The 13766-nt window shown below is 45.7% G+C and overlaps 1 protein-coding gene across 7 annotated transcripts in view; it reads left to right on the forward strand.

Annotated features, from left to right (window-relative positions):
* The first annotated feature begins 609 nt into the window (after positions 1-609).
* The window catches only part of NOC3L (NOC3 like DNA replication regulator), a 38051-nt gene continuing 24894 nt past the window's right edge, over positions 610-13766 (forward strand). For 4 of the 7 annotated variants that reach the window (XR_014789426.1, XR_014789425.1, XM_084845834.1 and 1 more), the window contains exons 1-7: positions 610-695; positions 3677-3881; positions 9633-9756; positions 10509-10666; positions 10761-10823; positions 11329-11456; positions 12630-12791. Coding sequence is in view for 4 of the 7 variants with exons in the window: in XM_084845834.1 (XP_084701960.1) it covers positions 687-695; positions 3677-3881; positions 9633-9756; positions 10509-10666; positions 10761-10823; positions 11329-11456; positions 12630-12791 (849 nt within the window). In the remaining 3 variants the exon portion in view is untranslated. The remainder of the gene's footprint in view (positions 696-3676; positions 3882-9632; positions 9757-10508; positions 10667-10760; positions 10824-11328; positions 11457-12629; positions 12792-13766) is intronic. The other 3 variants (XR_014789427.1, XM_084845836.1, XM_084845835.1) reach the window with 1 other exon arrangement.

Here is a 13766-nt window from a genome sequence, read left to right on the forward strand (position 1 = left end):
TGTGTGTGTGAGAGAGAGAGAGAGAGAGAGAGAGCGAGAGAGAGCACGCGACACCTCCAGTTTATTTCTAAATGTGGTCCAGGGTAATCACGTTTTCAGTGCACACACTCAAAAAAGGCTTTGGGCTGGAGAGAATGTCGTTGCATTTCAATGGGTCCTAGTTTCCTAGTCATGGAGGTGTGCGATAAGGTGCGACCCACTGTCCGGCCGTGTATGCGAATCAGGCAGGAGCCAGAAAGGCGCGCCTTTCTTGCCACCACGACTGGAGCTGCTCCCTATTTCACACTAAGCTGCTGCCCCGTGTGCGCACCGACCAAAGCGCCCTTAGATGCTTGGCAGGCTGATGAAACCCGAGGACCGAGCCTGACAGGGAGCCAGAACACTGAAAGACATCGGTCTCCGGCGCGGAGCTAGGTCTGAGCGCAGCAGTCTGAACTTGCGAAAGGCCGCGCGGGGAACGAAGGCCGCGCCGCGCTAGCGTTTAGGATCTCAAGCGGGTGTCGGGTCCCTTTCCCTCCAATCCGGTAGAGGTCGCTGTGGGAACGTTAGAAATTGGTTAAATCCGGCCTGGCTTGCGCGGAGAAACTAGTTCCGTCGCCTCGCGTGTCTGAGGCGGGTTGGTTCGTCGAGGAGAGGGTAGCGCTCTTCTCGGTTGTCTGCGGCTGTCTTCGGCCGCCGCCGCCGCCATGAAGCCGGTGAGAGCGTGTGCGCAGGCGGGCTGTGAGGCGGAGGAGTGCCGGGTTTCGTAACGTAACGTGTGCATGGAGTGGTGGGGAGAGAGTGGCGGTGCTTGGGCGGCGTGTGGAGCCGAGGCTAGGCGCTGTGCTAGAGGCGTGTTAAAGGTGGAGTGAAGCAAGGGATAGAGTGTGAGGGGAAAGACACGGCTTGTTAAGGGGAAGGCATATAAGGGCGGTGGGAACGTATGAAACCAGCTGAATGGATGGTTTTGTAGGGGATATGGTGGGAGGAGGAAGGGGCGTGAATAACGGGGGCTCCGGAGGCACATCGGTGTGTTGCGTTCTTGGTGTGGGTACAGTATACAGAATATATACGATGCTTTTCTTCCACTTACCAAGCACTCAGAGTGACTTACATCCATGGCATTGAATGTATACAGCATCCCAGATAAAATGCCCATGAGGAGCATGAACATTAGAGCAGAAGAAGAGCTCTGCTGGATCAGACTACCGGTCTAGTATCCTACTCCCTACAGTGGCCTACCAGATGCCCCTGAGGACCCCGCAAATACAGCATGGAGACAGTAGTCTAGCCTTCCCCAATGCAGTGCCCTCCAGATGCTTTAGACGACAACTCCCAGGATTCCTGATCTTTTGTCATGCCAGCTGGGAGTGATGGGAGTTGCAGTCCAGCACCTCTGGAAGGCACCACATTTGGGAAGCCTATGATAGCCTTCTGTTGTTGCTTCCTAGCTGCTGGAATTTGGAGTCACATTGCCCCTCAGCCTGGATTTTGCATGTAGCCACTGGTAGACTTATCCTCCATGAACTTAGCTACTCCTCTTTCAAAGCCATTTTAAATTGATGGCCATTACCACAGCTAACCAGCAAGAGCTAGCTGTGCCTGATCTTGTCTGATATTGGAAGCTAAGCAGGGTCAGTCCTGCTTAGCACTTGGATGGGAGACCACATGGGAATCAGGCTTCCTGCACTGAGCAGGGGGTTGGACTCGATGGTCTTGTAGGCCCCTTCCAACCCTATGATTCTATGACAAGTATTGTTCTATGACATCTTGTGAATGAATTAATTTAAACAGGTCACTGACTGCAATAAATGTGTACATTAATTATACATTGAGTAAAGAAGTACTTTCTTTTGTCTGACCTTAATTTCGTGCCAGTTACGGTAAAAGTCTTTTCAAAACACTAGATGCCACAATACAAATGTATATGCTATAGGGTTGGCGGAGAATTTCTCCCCGAAACTTCGGGGGGCCGAGCGCCAACGTGTTCGGCCCCCCAAACAAGTTTCGGGGAGAAATTCTCCGCACCCCCCCTCACCCCGAACCCCCCCCCAGGACGGGACTTACCTTTGGCGAATGTCCCTCCCGGCGGCGGGTCCGGCCGGCGGTTCGGCGGGTCTTCGTCCGGGGCGGGAGCGGCAGCCGGTCTTTCGACCGGCTGCCGCCGCCGCCATTCCAATAAAAGAAAAGAAAAAAAAACGCCCCCGTGATAGGCTACGTGACGATTAACGTAGCCTATCACGGCTAGATTTGCAGTCAGCCGTGATAGGCTACGTAAATCGTCACGTAGCCTATCACGGGTGACTTAAAAAAAAAAAAAGCGCGTACGGATAATGGCGGCCCCCATAGGGAGCCGCCATTCCCGTTCCTTATTTGGTCGCTGTAGTCTACGTAAATCTTTACGTAGACTATGGCGAAAATAAGGGCAACGCAATGACTTTGCAGATCTAGCCATGATAGGCTACGTTAATCGTCACGTAGCCTATCACGGGGGCAGTTTTTTTTTTTTTTAACTTATTAGTTCGCGGCCGGGCGAGGCGAGGTGCCTCCTCCCCGGCCTGAATTTCGGCCGGGCGAGGCGGGAAGCCTCCCCCCCTGCCTGAATTTTGGCCGGGCGAGGCGGGAAGCCTCCCCCCCCGGCCTGAACTTCGCGGGGGGAGCAGCGAAGCGCCTCCCCCCCACCGCGAAAAGCTTCGAGGACAGGTAAGGGACTTTCGTGCACCCCTAATATGCTATCATCAGTGAGTGAAAGCTCTCAGGAACAGAACAAAATCTCACTTGCCACTTGAAAGGCAGGTGGAGCTCTTTAGGCAGAGAATTCCAGAACAGGGAAAGCCCTGCTTTAATACAAGACTGTAGGGTAAAATAGGGCATGGATAAATGTGATGAGCTGGAAAGTGAACAGTGAGTGTCATCTCACTGCTAATTTAATATTGTAATTAGTTTTTTTCATCCGTTCACACTCCCAAAAAACAAAGCTATTCTGTAATTTGTTGTCCATCCTGACCATCCATCCTGATCCTGCTGCTCGCTCTCACATTAACTTAATGTTGCTGTCTAATTAATGAATAATAGACAGAGTAATCCTATGTGGGGAGACGACTGCCTCTGAACTCGGTGGCGACCGCCTATCCACTGCAGGGTGGGAGGAGTGGTGAGGAGTGCATCTCCTCCATGCTCCAGCTGCCCTGCACTCGCTGCTAGACAGCTGATTTTGGCTGTGTAGCTGCGGGACCATGGGGCAGGGAGGCCGGATGACACATGGGAAGTGTCATACCAGCACTTCCGACCTCCCTGGCCCACCCCCAGGAACACTCCGCTTTCCCAGCTCTGTGCTGCTCTTATGAGCGCGGAGCACAGGGCCGATCTATGCTGCCTTGTATCCACGCTGCCTACGAGGTGGCAGGGGAGCGGGTGGAAGGCAGTTCTCTGGGAACCGACCAATGCTATGGCCATCTAGCCACTGTCTAGCAGCCATAGGATTTCACCCTTAGGGCACAATGGCTAGGGAATGCTAGGAGTTCTAGGCCTTTTCTCTGTCTAAACATGCATTGGATTGCGCCCTTAGTGCATCAAGAAACTTCCTATTTGTGATCATTTAAGCTGCTTCTTAATGTTAGAAGCCTTGACTTAAAAAATCTAATGAAGCCATAGATTTATGTAAAAGGTCAACTAACTTAACCCTTATTATTTCCAGAGAAAAAATACCAAACGAGTTCCAAGCTTCCGCAAATTATTGAAGACAAGTAAAATAAAACTTGACAACAAGTTAAAAAACAAACAGTTCAAGCAGCAGAGTACTGCTAAGAAATACCGAAAAGAACAAAGGAAACTTAGACAAGCTGTCAAAGATGTTGTATCCAGGGCACCAGTACCTTTGGATGATAAGAAAAAGCATCCAGGTGAGACAACCCTGTGTGTGTAAGTAATGGGAACTAGGGTTTTCAGAGTTGATCATTTTATGGTACTGAATATAAGGTCTCGTTTTTCTTTGAAAACCAGATCACTTATTAAGGTAACGTTTCTAGGATTATTCACAATTTAGATTGTGATCCTTCATGGCAGAAAGTGCTGTTCATGTTGTAAAATATTTTAATTGTCCAGGGTCTTGAGAATAGGGCAGGCTACACAAATATCAGTAAATAAAATATGTTAGGGAGTTTCCACATGAATGACATTGTTTCTTAAAATTATTCTTGATAACGACAGACAGTATAAGTTATGAAGGCTGCATCCAGTCTACCAGTGTTTTTCTCCTAATCCTCTGCAGCATTTTTTTCTAAAAGTTTTGATTCTGCTATAATGATAGTTCTAGTGATTGCTTATATTTGTGAGCATCTTTTCTCAAAAGTGAAGCTAAAATGTCTAAATCATAGTTGACTGACTGACTGACTGACTGATAGAAGACTAAATGTCAGGAACATGGATATTGATATCAACAGGTCATCAGTTGCATCTTAGGAAGTAGACTCTAGTCCACAAAAGCTCATGCCATCATAATCTTTAAGGTGCTACAGGGCTTTTTGTTTGAGATTAACAGAGTAATTCACACTCCTCCTGGCAGTGAGCATATAACTATAATAAGTCATAGTAATTCTACCATAAATTATACTATGATCCACCTTCAGTCCAAGAAGAGTACTTTTTTCCTACAGTTAAGGGAGCAATTCTATAGCTGCTAGTCAGCAGCTAGACAGCCATAGGATATGTCAGTTTCTGGGAACTGACCTTGGAGCCCACGCTCTGAGGTCAGTTCCTGGGGAACTGACCTCCCCCCCCCCCCCCATGCTGTCTCACAGGCAGCTTGGAACAGCTCCACGCTTGGAAGAGAAGCATGGAGCAGCAAAAACTGAGTGGTCGGGGGGGGCGTTCTGGGGTGGGGAAGGTGGAAATGCTGGTACAACAATACTGTGCGCTGTCCGGCAGCTACTTCCCCCGCTCCGCCTTCCCACGGCTAGACAGCTGAAATCGGCTGTCTAGCTGCAAATGCAGTGCAGCTGAAGCACAGAGGAGGCGAACCCCTCCGTGCTTCTCCTGCCCTGCATTGGATTGGTAGTTGCCTTTGAGTTCGGAGGTGGCCGCCGCCTATCCGCATAGGATTGTGCCCTAAATGGAAGATTGCCATTTAGCCTTCCTGGATGTTAAATTTAAAGTTCAGGGCCTCTCTGTGCTTGTGGTACTTTTATTTAGATTTGTGAACATAAGAAGAACTTTGTTGGATTAGGCAAAGTTTCATTTAGTGCAGCATTCTTGTTTCCACCTGGCCAGCCGGATGCTTCTGGGAGGCTTACAAGCAGCATGAAGGCAACATCCATCCCCTGTTCTATGTCCTCAGCACCTGGTATTCAAGGTGCATTGTCTCTGGACTTGGAAGTTCCAGTTAGTGACTATGGCTAATTGTTGTGTAACCTACCCCATGTCTAACCCACCCATTCGGAAGGATTGTGGTAGGTGACAGTACTTAAGAGTAAGGTTTGAGTTATCCATTTAATAGATCGGGATTATCACATTAAAGCATGGGTGGGCAATTTGTGGCCCTCCAGATGTTTTGGCCTATAAACCCCAGCATCCCTCACCACTGGCTATGCTGGCTAGGGCTGATGGGACTTGTAAGCTGAAACATCTGGTGGACTGCAAGTTGCTTACCCTTGGTTAAAGGTAAATAAATACAGTCTTTGTAATAAGTCTTCATGTGGGTTTTTCAAGTCAATAAAAATGCACTATTGCTCAGTTTGTTGTATAGGAATCAGACGTCTTTCCTCAAGGGAGTGCTTCTGTTTCTATTTCAGTGGCTGCATTTTTCTAGCATTTAAGAGCAATATATTGTTACTGTGGGTATTTGATATTTTTTCACTAACTAGTGGCACCATTATGATTTGAAATGCTGTGTGGAATGTGGTTGTGGCTGTTTCATAGGCTAAAGGATAGTACCCTTGATATCCAGTGATGATGAATGACAGAATTTCCTATTTGTACATTGTGTTCTGAGTAACCAGTCAGTCTTGCAGAGATGACACAGGAGCTGAATCTTAGGAGAAAGAGATGGTTCAGATTTAATGTCAAATCATGGTGTGGCATAATGTGAATGAGCAGTGAGGGCATGCTTCCTCCTCTCCATGCTGTGTGTGACCATTTGCTTCCTCCTTCTGATCCTGGTTGGAAGCAAACTAGAGTTTGCAGTTTTGTCTGAACTGCCAAAGTATGGTTTGCATTTGCCCTGCTAGCAGGAATGGAAACCAGTACTTGGCCTTGTGCACTTGAGCTCCTTGGAGAAAGGGCAGGATAAAATTGTAACTAAATTTTTAAAAACCTTAACGATTGCTTCAGAGCAGTGTTGAGGTGGGAAAATAGAGTTGGGTTATATAAATACATTGTAGTTTATACTCAGAGTTTAAAGAGAAGTATTCTCACGTATTCATGTTTATTTCCTCCCCTGCCCCCAATCAAACTAGCTTCCCCCCGTTTATTTATTTATTTCATTTCTATACTGCCCAGTAGCCAAAGCTCTCTGGGCGGTTCACAAAAATTAAAACCAACAAGCACACAGTAAAACAATATAAAATATAAAAACATTAAAACCACAGTAGAACAATACAGCCATAATAAAACCAGCGTAAAATCTAGCAGCAATGCAAAGATTTAAAATACAATTTAAAACAGAAAAGCTAAAAGTCTAGAAAGGTAAAATGCTAAAATGCCTGGGAAAATAAAAAGGTCTTCACCTGGCGCCGGAAGGAATACAATGTAGGTGCTAGGCGAACCTCACTAGGGAGCTCATTCCACAGCCGGGGTGCCATAGCAGAAAAGGCCCTCCTCCTAGTAGCCACCTGCCTCACTTCCCTTGGCAGGGGCTCATGGAGGAGGGCTGCTGAGAATGATCTTAAGGTCTGGGTGGGCACATACGGGAGGAGGCAATCCTTCAGGTAACCTGGCCCCAAGCCATTTAGGGCTTTGAATGTTAATACCAGCACTTTGGATTCGGCCTGGAAATGGACTGGCAGCCAGTGCAGCTGGAAAAGTACTGTCATAATATGAGCTTGTTGGCCAGTCCCTGTTAACAATCTTGCTGCCCTATTTTGGACCAGCTGATGTTTCTAGACTGTTTTCAAAGGCAGCCCCATGTATAATGCATTGCAGTAATCCAGACAAGAAGTTATCAGAGTATGGATAACTGTAGGTAGGCTATCTCCGTCCAGATAAGGGTGTAGTTGGTATACCAGCCTAAGCTGATAAAAAGTGCTCCATGCCACTGAGTTCACCTGTGTCTCAAGTGACAGTTCTGGATCCAAGAGCACCCCCAAACTATGAACATCATCCTTAAGGGGGAGTGCAAACCCCTCCAGAACAGGTTGAATATCACCTAGCCGGGCAGATGAACCACCCACTAACAGTACCTCCGTCTTGTCTGGATTGAGTTTCAGTTTATTGGCCCTCATCCAGTCCATTACCTTGCCCAGGCACTGAACAGCCACTGCCTCACCTGGGTTTGATGTACAAGAGAGATAGAGCTGGGTGTCATCCGCATATTCATGGCACCTCAGCCCACACCTCCGGATAACCTCCCCCAGCGGTTTCATGTAGATGTTAAACAGCATAGGGGATAAAATAGAGCCCTGTGGAACCCTATGGCATAATTGCCATGGCACAGTATAATAATCCTCCAGCACCACCTTCTGGAATCAGCCATCCAAGTAGGAGTGGAATCACTGCAGTGCAGTGCCTCTGACTCCCAACCTAGGCAAGCTATCCAGAAGGATACCGTGGTCGATGGTGTCAAAAGCTGCTGAGAGGTCCAGGAGAATCAACAGGGTCGCACTCCCCCTGTCCCTCTCCCGGCAAAGGTCATCACTCAGGGCGACCAAGGCAGTTTCCATTCCAAAACCAGGCCTGAAGCCCGATTGAAATGGATCGAGATAATCCATTTCATTCAAGAGTGCCTGGAGCTGTCCTGCAACCACCCGCTCAAGCACCTTGCCCAGGAAGGGGATGTTGGCCACTGGCCTATAATTGTTAACATTCTCGGGGTCGAGGGTAGGCTTTTTCAGGAGTGGTCTGATTACTGCCTCTTTTAAAGAGGCCAGCACCACTCCCTCTCTCAAGGAGGAATTTACAACCTCCTGGACCCAGCCTGACATCCTCTTCTTGTTTGATTTAATAAGCCATGAAGGGCAAGGGTCAGGCACACAAGTGGTTGATCAGACTTGGCCAAGCACCTTGTCCGCATCCTCAGGCCTCAATAACTGAAACGCATCCAATGAAACTGGACCAGATGGTGCTCTGAATGCTTCTACCAATGGAACTGCGTTAATCATGGTATCTAGTTCATGGTGAATCTGAGCGACTTTATCTTCAAAGTGCCGTGCAAACTCATCACAGTGTGCAACCGAGGGTTTCACAGTCTCTCTCCCTGGCCCAGAATGTAACAGGCCACGAACCACTTGGAAAAGCTCCTTTGGACGACACTGAGAAGATGCAATGCTGGTGAAAAAGAACTGTCTCTTTGCCACCCTCACTGCCACAGAGTAGGCTCGATAATAAGCTCTAACCTGTGTTCAGTCAGACTCAGCATGCATTTTCCTCCACCTGCGTTCCAGCCGTCTCCCCTCTTGCTTTATTGCCCTCAGCTGGGGTGTATACCAAGGAGCTGGCTGGGCTCAGCTCAGAGGGAGAGGGCGCTTGGGCGCGATCATGTCAACCGCCCAAGTTATCTCTGTATTCCACAGAGCGACCTGGGCTTCAACAGGAGCACCAGACATACCAGCAGGAAAAATCCCCAGAGCTCTCTGGAATCCATCAGAATCCATTAGCCTCCGGGGGCGGACCATTTTAATAGGTCCCCCACCCTTGCAGAGGGGAAAGGCTGCCAAGAGTCTAAACCTCAGCAGGAAGTGATCTGACCATGACAAAGACACAGATGTTAATTCCTCCACTTTCAGATCACCATCCTCCTGCCCAGTTGAGATAACCAGGTTAAGCGTATGTCCTTCTACATGTGTTGGGCCAATGGCATGTTGGGGCAGCCCCATGGTTGTCATGGTGGCCATGAAGTCCTGAGCTGCCCCAGATACAGCCACCTTGGCATGGAAATTGAAATCCCCCAGGACCATCAACCCAGGGGTCCTCAACACCATGTCTGAGACCACCTCTGTCAGCTCAGGCAGGGAGTCTGATGGGCAGCGGGGTGGGCGGTACACCACCAGAATCCCTAATCTGTCCTGGGTACCCAACACAAGGCACAGACAGATCTGCACTTGAATGAGCAGAAAGCCTAGAGAGAGGGATCGAATTCCTATAGACCATGGCAACCACCCCTCCCAGACCCTCGAGTCGGTGTTGGTGCTGCACCGAGTACCCAGGAGGGCACAGTTGGGAGAGAGTGACCCCTCTCAGTTCCCCCACCCAGGCCTCAGTAATACATACCAGGACAGCCCCTTCATCCACAATCAAATAATGGATGAGGGAGATTTTATTTTGGACCGACCTGGCATTCAGCAGCAGCAGCACCAGACCAGTTGGTGCTGACCCAGGAATACAAATGAAAAATAAAAACAAGTATTTTCATCATTTTTTCCAAAGGTGTGTGTGTGTGTGTGTGTGTGTGTCTGCGTCTGCATCTCTAGGTGCCTGTGACATTTTTTTTTCATTTGCCTCAGCAGAAAGGGAGGAAGAGGAAGAAGAGGAAGCTCTCCCTCTTGATATGATGGATGAAGATGATATGAAATTAATGGAAGAGCTGGCTCAAAAGGCATCTTTTATAACAAGAGACCTGACTTCCAAGTAGGTGTTTGCAAATTAGACAGCAGTGTGCTTTGCAATACCTTTCAACAGGACTTTACTCCGCATGTATTGATATAAACAAGATGTAAAGTTCAGCTACTAATACATTGTGTGTTGGTCTCAGTGTCAGATCTCAAATGCTAAGGGCCTTGATGGATGATGGCATTTTCCTCTAGTTGCTTTATTATCCCGAGTCATATCAACCAATATTCTCTTCCTTGTGTAATAGTATGGAATGGGGATAGCAGTTTTTTTTTAATTGTCAAAAGTATGTGCTCAAGTACTGCAGAGGCTAAGTTCACAGATTACAGGGGGAAGTGTGGAGAAGAAGGGATAAGGGCAGAAGTTTGGTGCATTCACAATAGCATGGGTAGTTGCAGAAGGAATTTTGTGCTTTGCAGTGATGTCATAGGTACCCATGACAATAATAGAATCTCTAACCCTATGATAAAGCACCTGTTAGAGAATTGCAATTGAAGCACTGTTAAAGCAATAGGGTCTGGGTAATTCAGTGATAATTACATGGTCTCCATTGGTAAACCATAGCATTTGAAAAGGCCTCAATGGCAGGTGGTTTGCCCATTAATTTTTTTAAAGAGGTCTAATGAAGTAGCATTATAGAGAAATTAGGGTTATATTTTCAATCTAAATGTTCCTTCACAGTCCAGTTAATAAGCTAAATATTTTAATGTAAGAGTTACAAATTATCCATATATGAAATCTGATGAACTGATGTGTCTTTCACTTTGTAGTGAACCTCTTCATGCCAAGAAACGTAAGAACGAGAGTGTAATTGAGAAGTATGAGAAGATGCCAAGGCACATGCAGACTGAGCCTGAAAAAGAACTTATTCATCTGCTTCCCATCAAAGACAAACGTGGAATTATTCCACAGACCATGGAAAAGCCAGGTAAGGTACAATCAGGTTTGCCAAGCAAGCTGGCAGTTTAAGACCTGGAGTGTTAGTGCTGTTGATTTCTTAGAGGGCATGCTCTTTCTTGCAGTTGTCAGTGTTGAAAAGGACGAGGAAGAGGAGGATACAGCAGAAGAAATGGAAGTGGCACAAGGTAATGAATGCTTAAAAATAATGCAGTTAAAATATTAATTGCGTTTTCATTCAGATACTGTTATTTTTCTTGGAACGTTGTAGTGTAAATTACTTAATTGGTCCAGAGAACATTTTGTGGTTTGTATATCTTCGTGAATTACTGGATAGAAAAAGTAAAATAGGTATAATTAAGAGCAATGAATTTCTCTTAAACTGCTTCCAGATGTTGTATTTAGAGAGTCAGACTGAATAAGAAACTGATCCAGGCAGCTTATGAAGTAGAGCAGAAACATGAACTATTATTTGAAAGTCTCTGCTGAAACACAATTGAACCATAAAACAAAAGCTCATCCAGCACCCGAAATATTAAGTTCACTGGTTTAGAATAAGGGTTTGACAGAGGGCTGATGGGGATACCAATGAAAGGTGGTCCCTCTTCTCATGCCCACCTTTGCCAGCTGTAGTGTGAAGGTGTGCACATGTGTGCACATGCATTATCTAAGAGGTTAACTGTTTTCCATCAGCTGTTGAAGAGCCCTTACCTGTTCTCACTACTGAAGAGCTGTTGGTTCATAGGAGAAAGAAGCTCCAAGAGAAGAAGGTACACATAGCTGCCTTAGCATCTGCCATCCTCTCTGACCCAGAAAATAATGTAAGTAACATTAGAGTTGCTTTGAACAATTAAAGTGTGTGTTTCATGCCAATTAGAGCCCAAAGTAGCAAGTACATCAAAATTACTGCAGAAAGAAGTGTTGGATTGTATAGCTTGGCACAGTGAGTCTTACAATGGCTTATGTGCTGCTGTCAGGGCTTAAATGTCATAGATTCTATCTGTGGATGAGAAGGACAATTTTCTTTCTGTAAGCTCTGTTTGTAATCTTATTCTTGGATGCTATTGGAAATATTTTCTGAATTGTTTTATGTATAGAATTAATAGTATTAATTTTGCTTTCCTCCTAAGACAGGATCCTGCCTCCCACAGTATTTTTGTCATCCTTTGGGAGGATGTTCCTTAAAAACAAAGTGCTGTAACCACCTGACAGTACTTCAGTGTAGGGATTTGGCTGTCAAAAAACATCTCTGAAGGGAGGTAAAACTGCCTTTCTACTCAAAACTAAAAAGGTTGCACTGGAGAAACCGGAAGAGCTCATGGGTTCTGGATCTTTCCCAGTGGAGATATGGCCATTGGGATGGGTGCTTTTTGGAATATTGAAAACAAATGGGCCCTAGCTGGTTAAGAAGACTCTCTTGGATGCTATCTAGGGAAGATTGAGAAGTAGGCTTAATGTGATCTGGCAGTCTCCAAAGAAGCTGAAGTTGATGAAAAATGTTCTGAAATTTGAGCATTGTTCTCTCTCCCATTTTGGAGTGTGTGTGTGTGTGTGTGTGTGTATGTGTGTGTTTGCCATTTCTACTTGGGTACATTTACATTTCATCTTCCTTTCTCATTTGGAAGATTGATAAAATTCGGGCATTCCACCATTTATTATAAGTAAAAAAGCAGCTATTTCACATAAAGGCACACTGAAATATTTGCAGCTATAGGAGCATCTAGAGCAGCCTACAACACCCAGCAGTCCTACCTAGCATGGTCAGGGATGATGGAATTATAGGCCAAAACATCTAGAGGGACACAGGTTGGGGAAGGCTGATCTAGAGAATCCCTGCATTGGTGGTGGTCTTAGATTCTGTGTGCATGTTCTCCAAAGGTATCAGTAATAGTGATCTTTTTCTTGCTCCTCACAATAGCAATTCATGTTTGAACTTTGTTTGATTTACCTATGCTTGTTAGTGTGTACTTCATGGCTATGTCATCCTTGAGCAGATAAAGAAGCTGAAAGAGTTGCGTGCAATGTTAATGGAACAGGATCCCAATGTGGCTGTGATTGTGCGAAAGTTGGTGATGATTTCTCTGTTGGAGCTATTCAAAGATATTACTCCATCTTACAAAATCAGGCCTTTAACTGAGAGAGAGAAAAACACAAAGGTGAGGCAACAATATATTTATTAGTGGCTTAATGTGAAGTAGGGAGAGTCAGACAAATTTTTTGTATGGAAAGTAGAGCTTTTTCCACTGAATGAATGAATTCCACTGATTTGCATTTGGAACGTTTTTCATAACTCACATTTTTCAGCTTAGTTGTTAAAATATTGCCATTTTGTTTACCAAATATGAAAATGTAACCCTCTTCTCAAAACTGTTAGGTAATCACTTTTCTCAAATACTTCTTGATAATTGTGTGCTGCTTATTGCTGTGGGAATTAACTTAGCTATCATGGTGTAGTAGTGAGAGTGTTGGATAGGACTAAGGAGTTCCAGGTTCAAATCCCTGCTCAGCCAAGAAACTCTCTCAGCCTAACCTACCACACAGGATGGTTGTGAGGATAAAAGGTGTGTCTGTGGAGGAGGGGCAAGGGAGACCCACATATGCAGACAAGGGAAGCCAGCATAAAAATATAATAAAGTTGTGGCGGATGTGTAATTACCAAGTAAACAAGAATGTGGAATTCTGCTTGTGTAAGAGGATGCAAATCGAAATAAAACTAAAACCTGAGAGCTTTAGTGATACTATTTGCTCCACGTTTTAGCCACTTGTCCTTGAAGCATAAGTGCTCCCTGCAGCAGATACATCTAATCAAGGGAGGTGAGGTAAAGTTTAGCTATGTGCTCCATTAACAGAGAGCTTTCACTTAACCGCTGAAAATGTAGAACAGTTTGGGTGGAGGGTCTACAGTTTGTTTACATGCTTTGCAGAGATATTTTCAGCAGAGGAGTCAGAGTCTTTTTAGTGTAGACCTTTTATGCTTGAGATATTTCCAGCTGAATGAAAAGATGCCTCTCATATCTTGTGCATACTTGCCCTGTTCAAATCTAAAGTAGTTTTACTGAACCACGAAGAATGTCTGTAACACAGAGTGACATTTTCTGAAATATAAAATGATTTGTGATTCTCACACAGTA

Source organism: Heloderma suspectum, chromosome 3, assembly GCF_057233095.1.
Source record: "Heloderma suspectum isolate Gila_16-S chromosome 3, 16-S_ref, whole genome shotgun sequence".
Classification (NCBI taxonomy): domain Eukaryota; kingdom Metazoa; phylum Chordata; class Lepidosauria; order Squamata; family Helodermatidae; genus Heloderma; species Heloderma suspectum.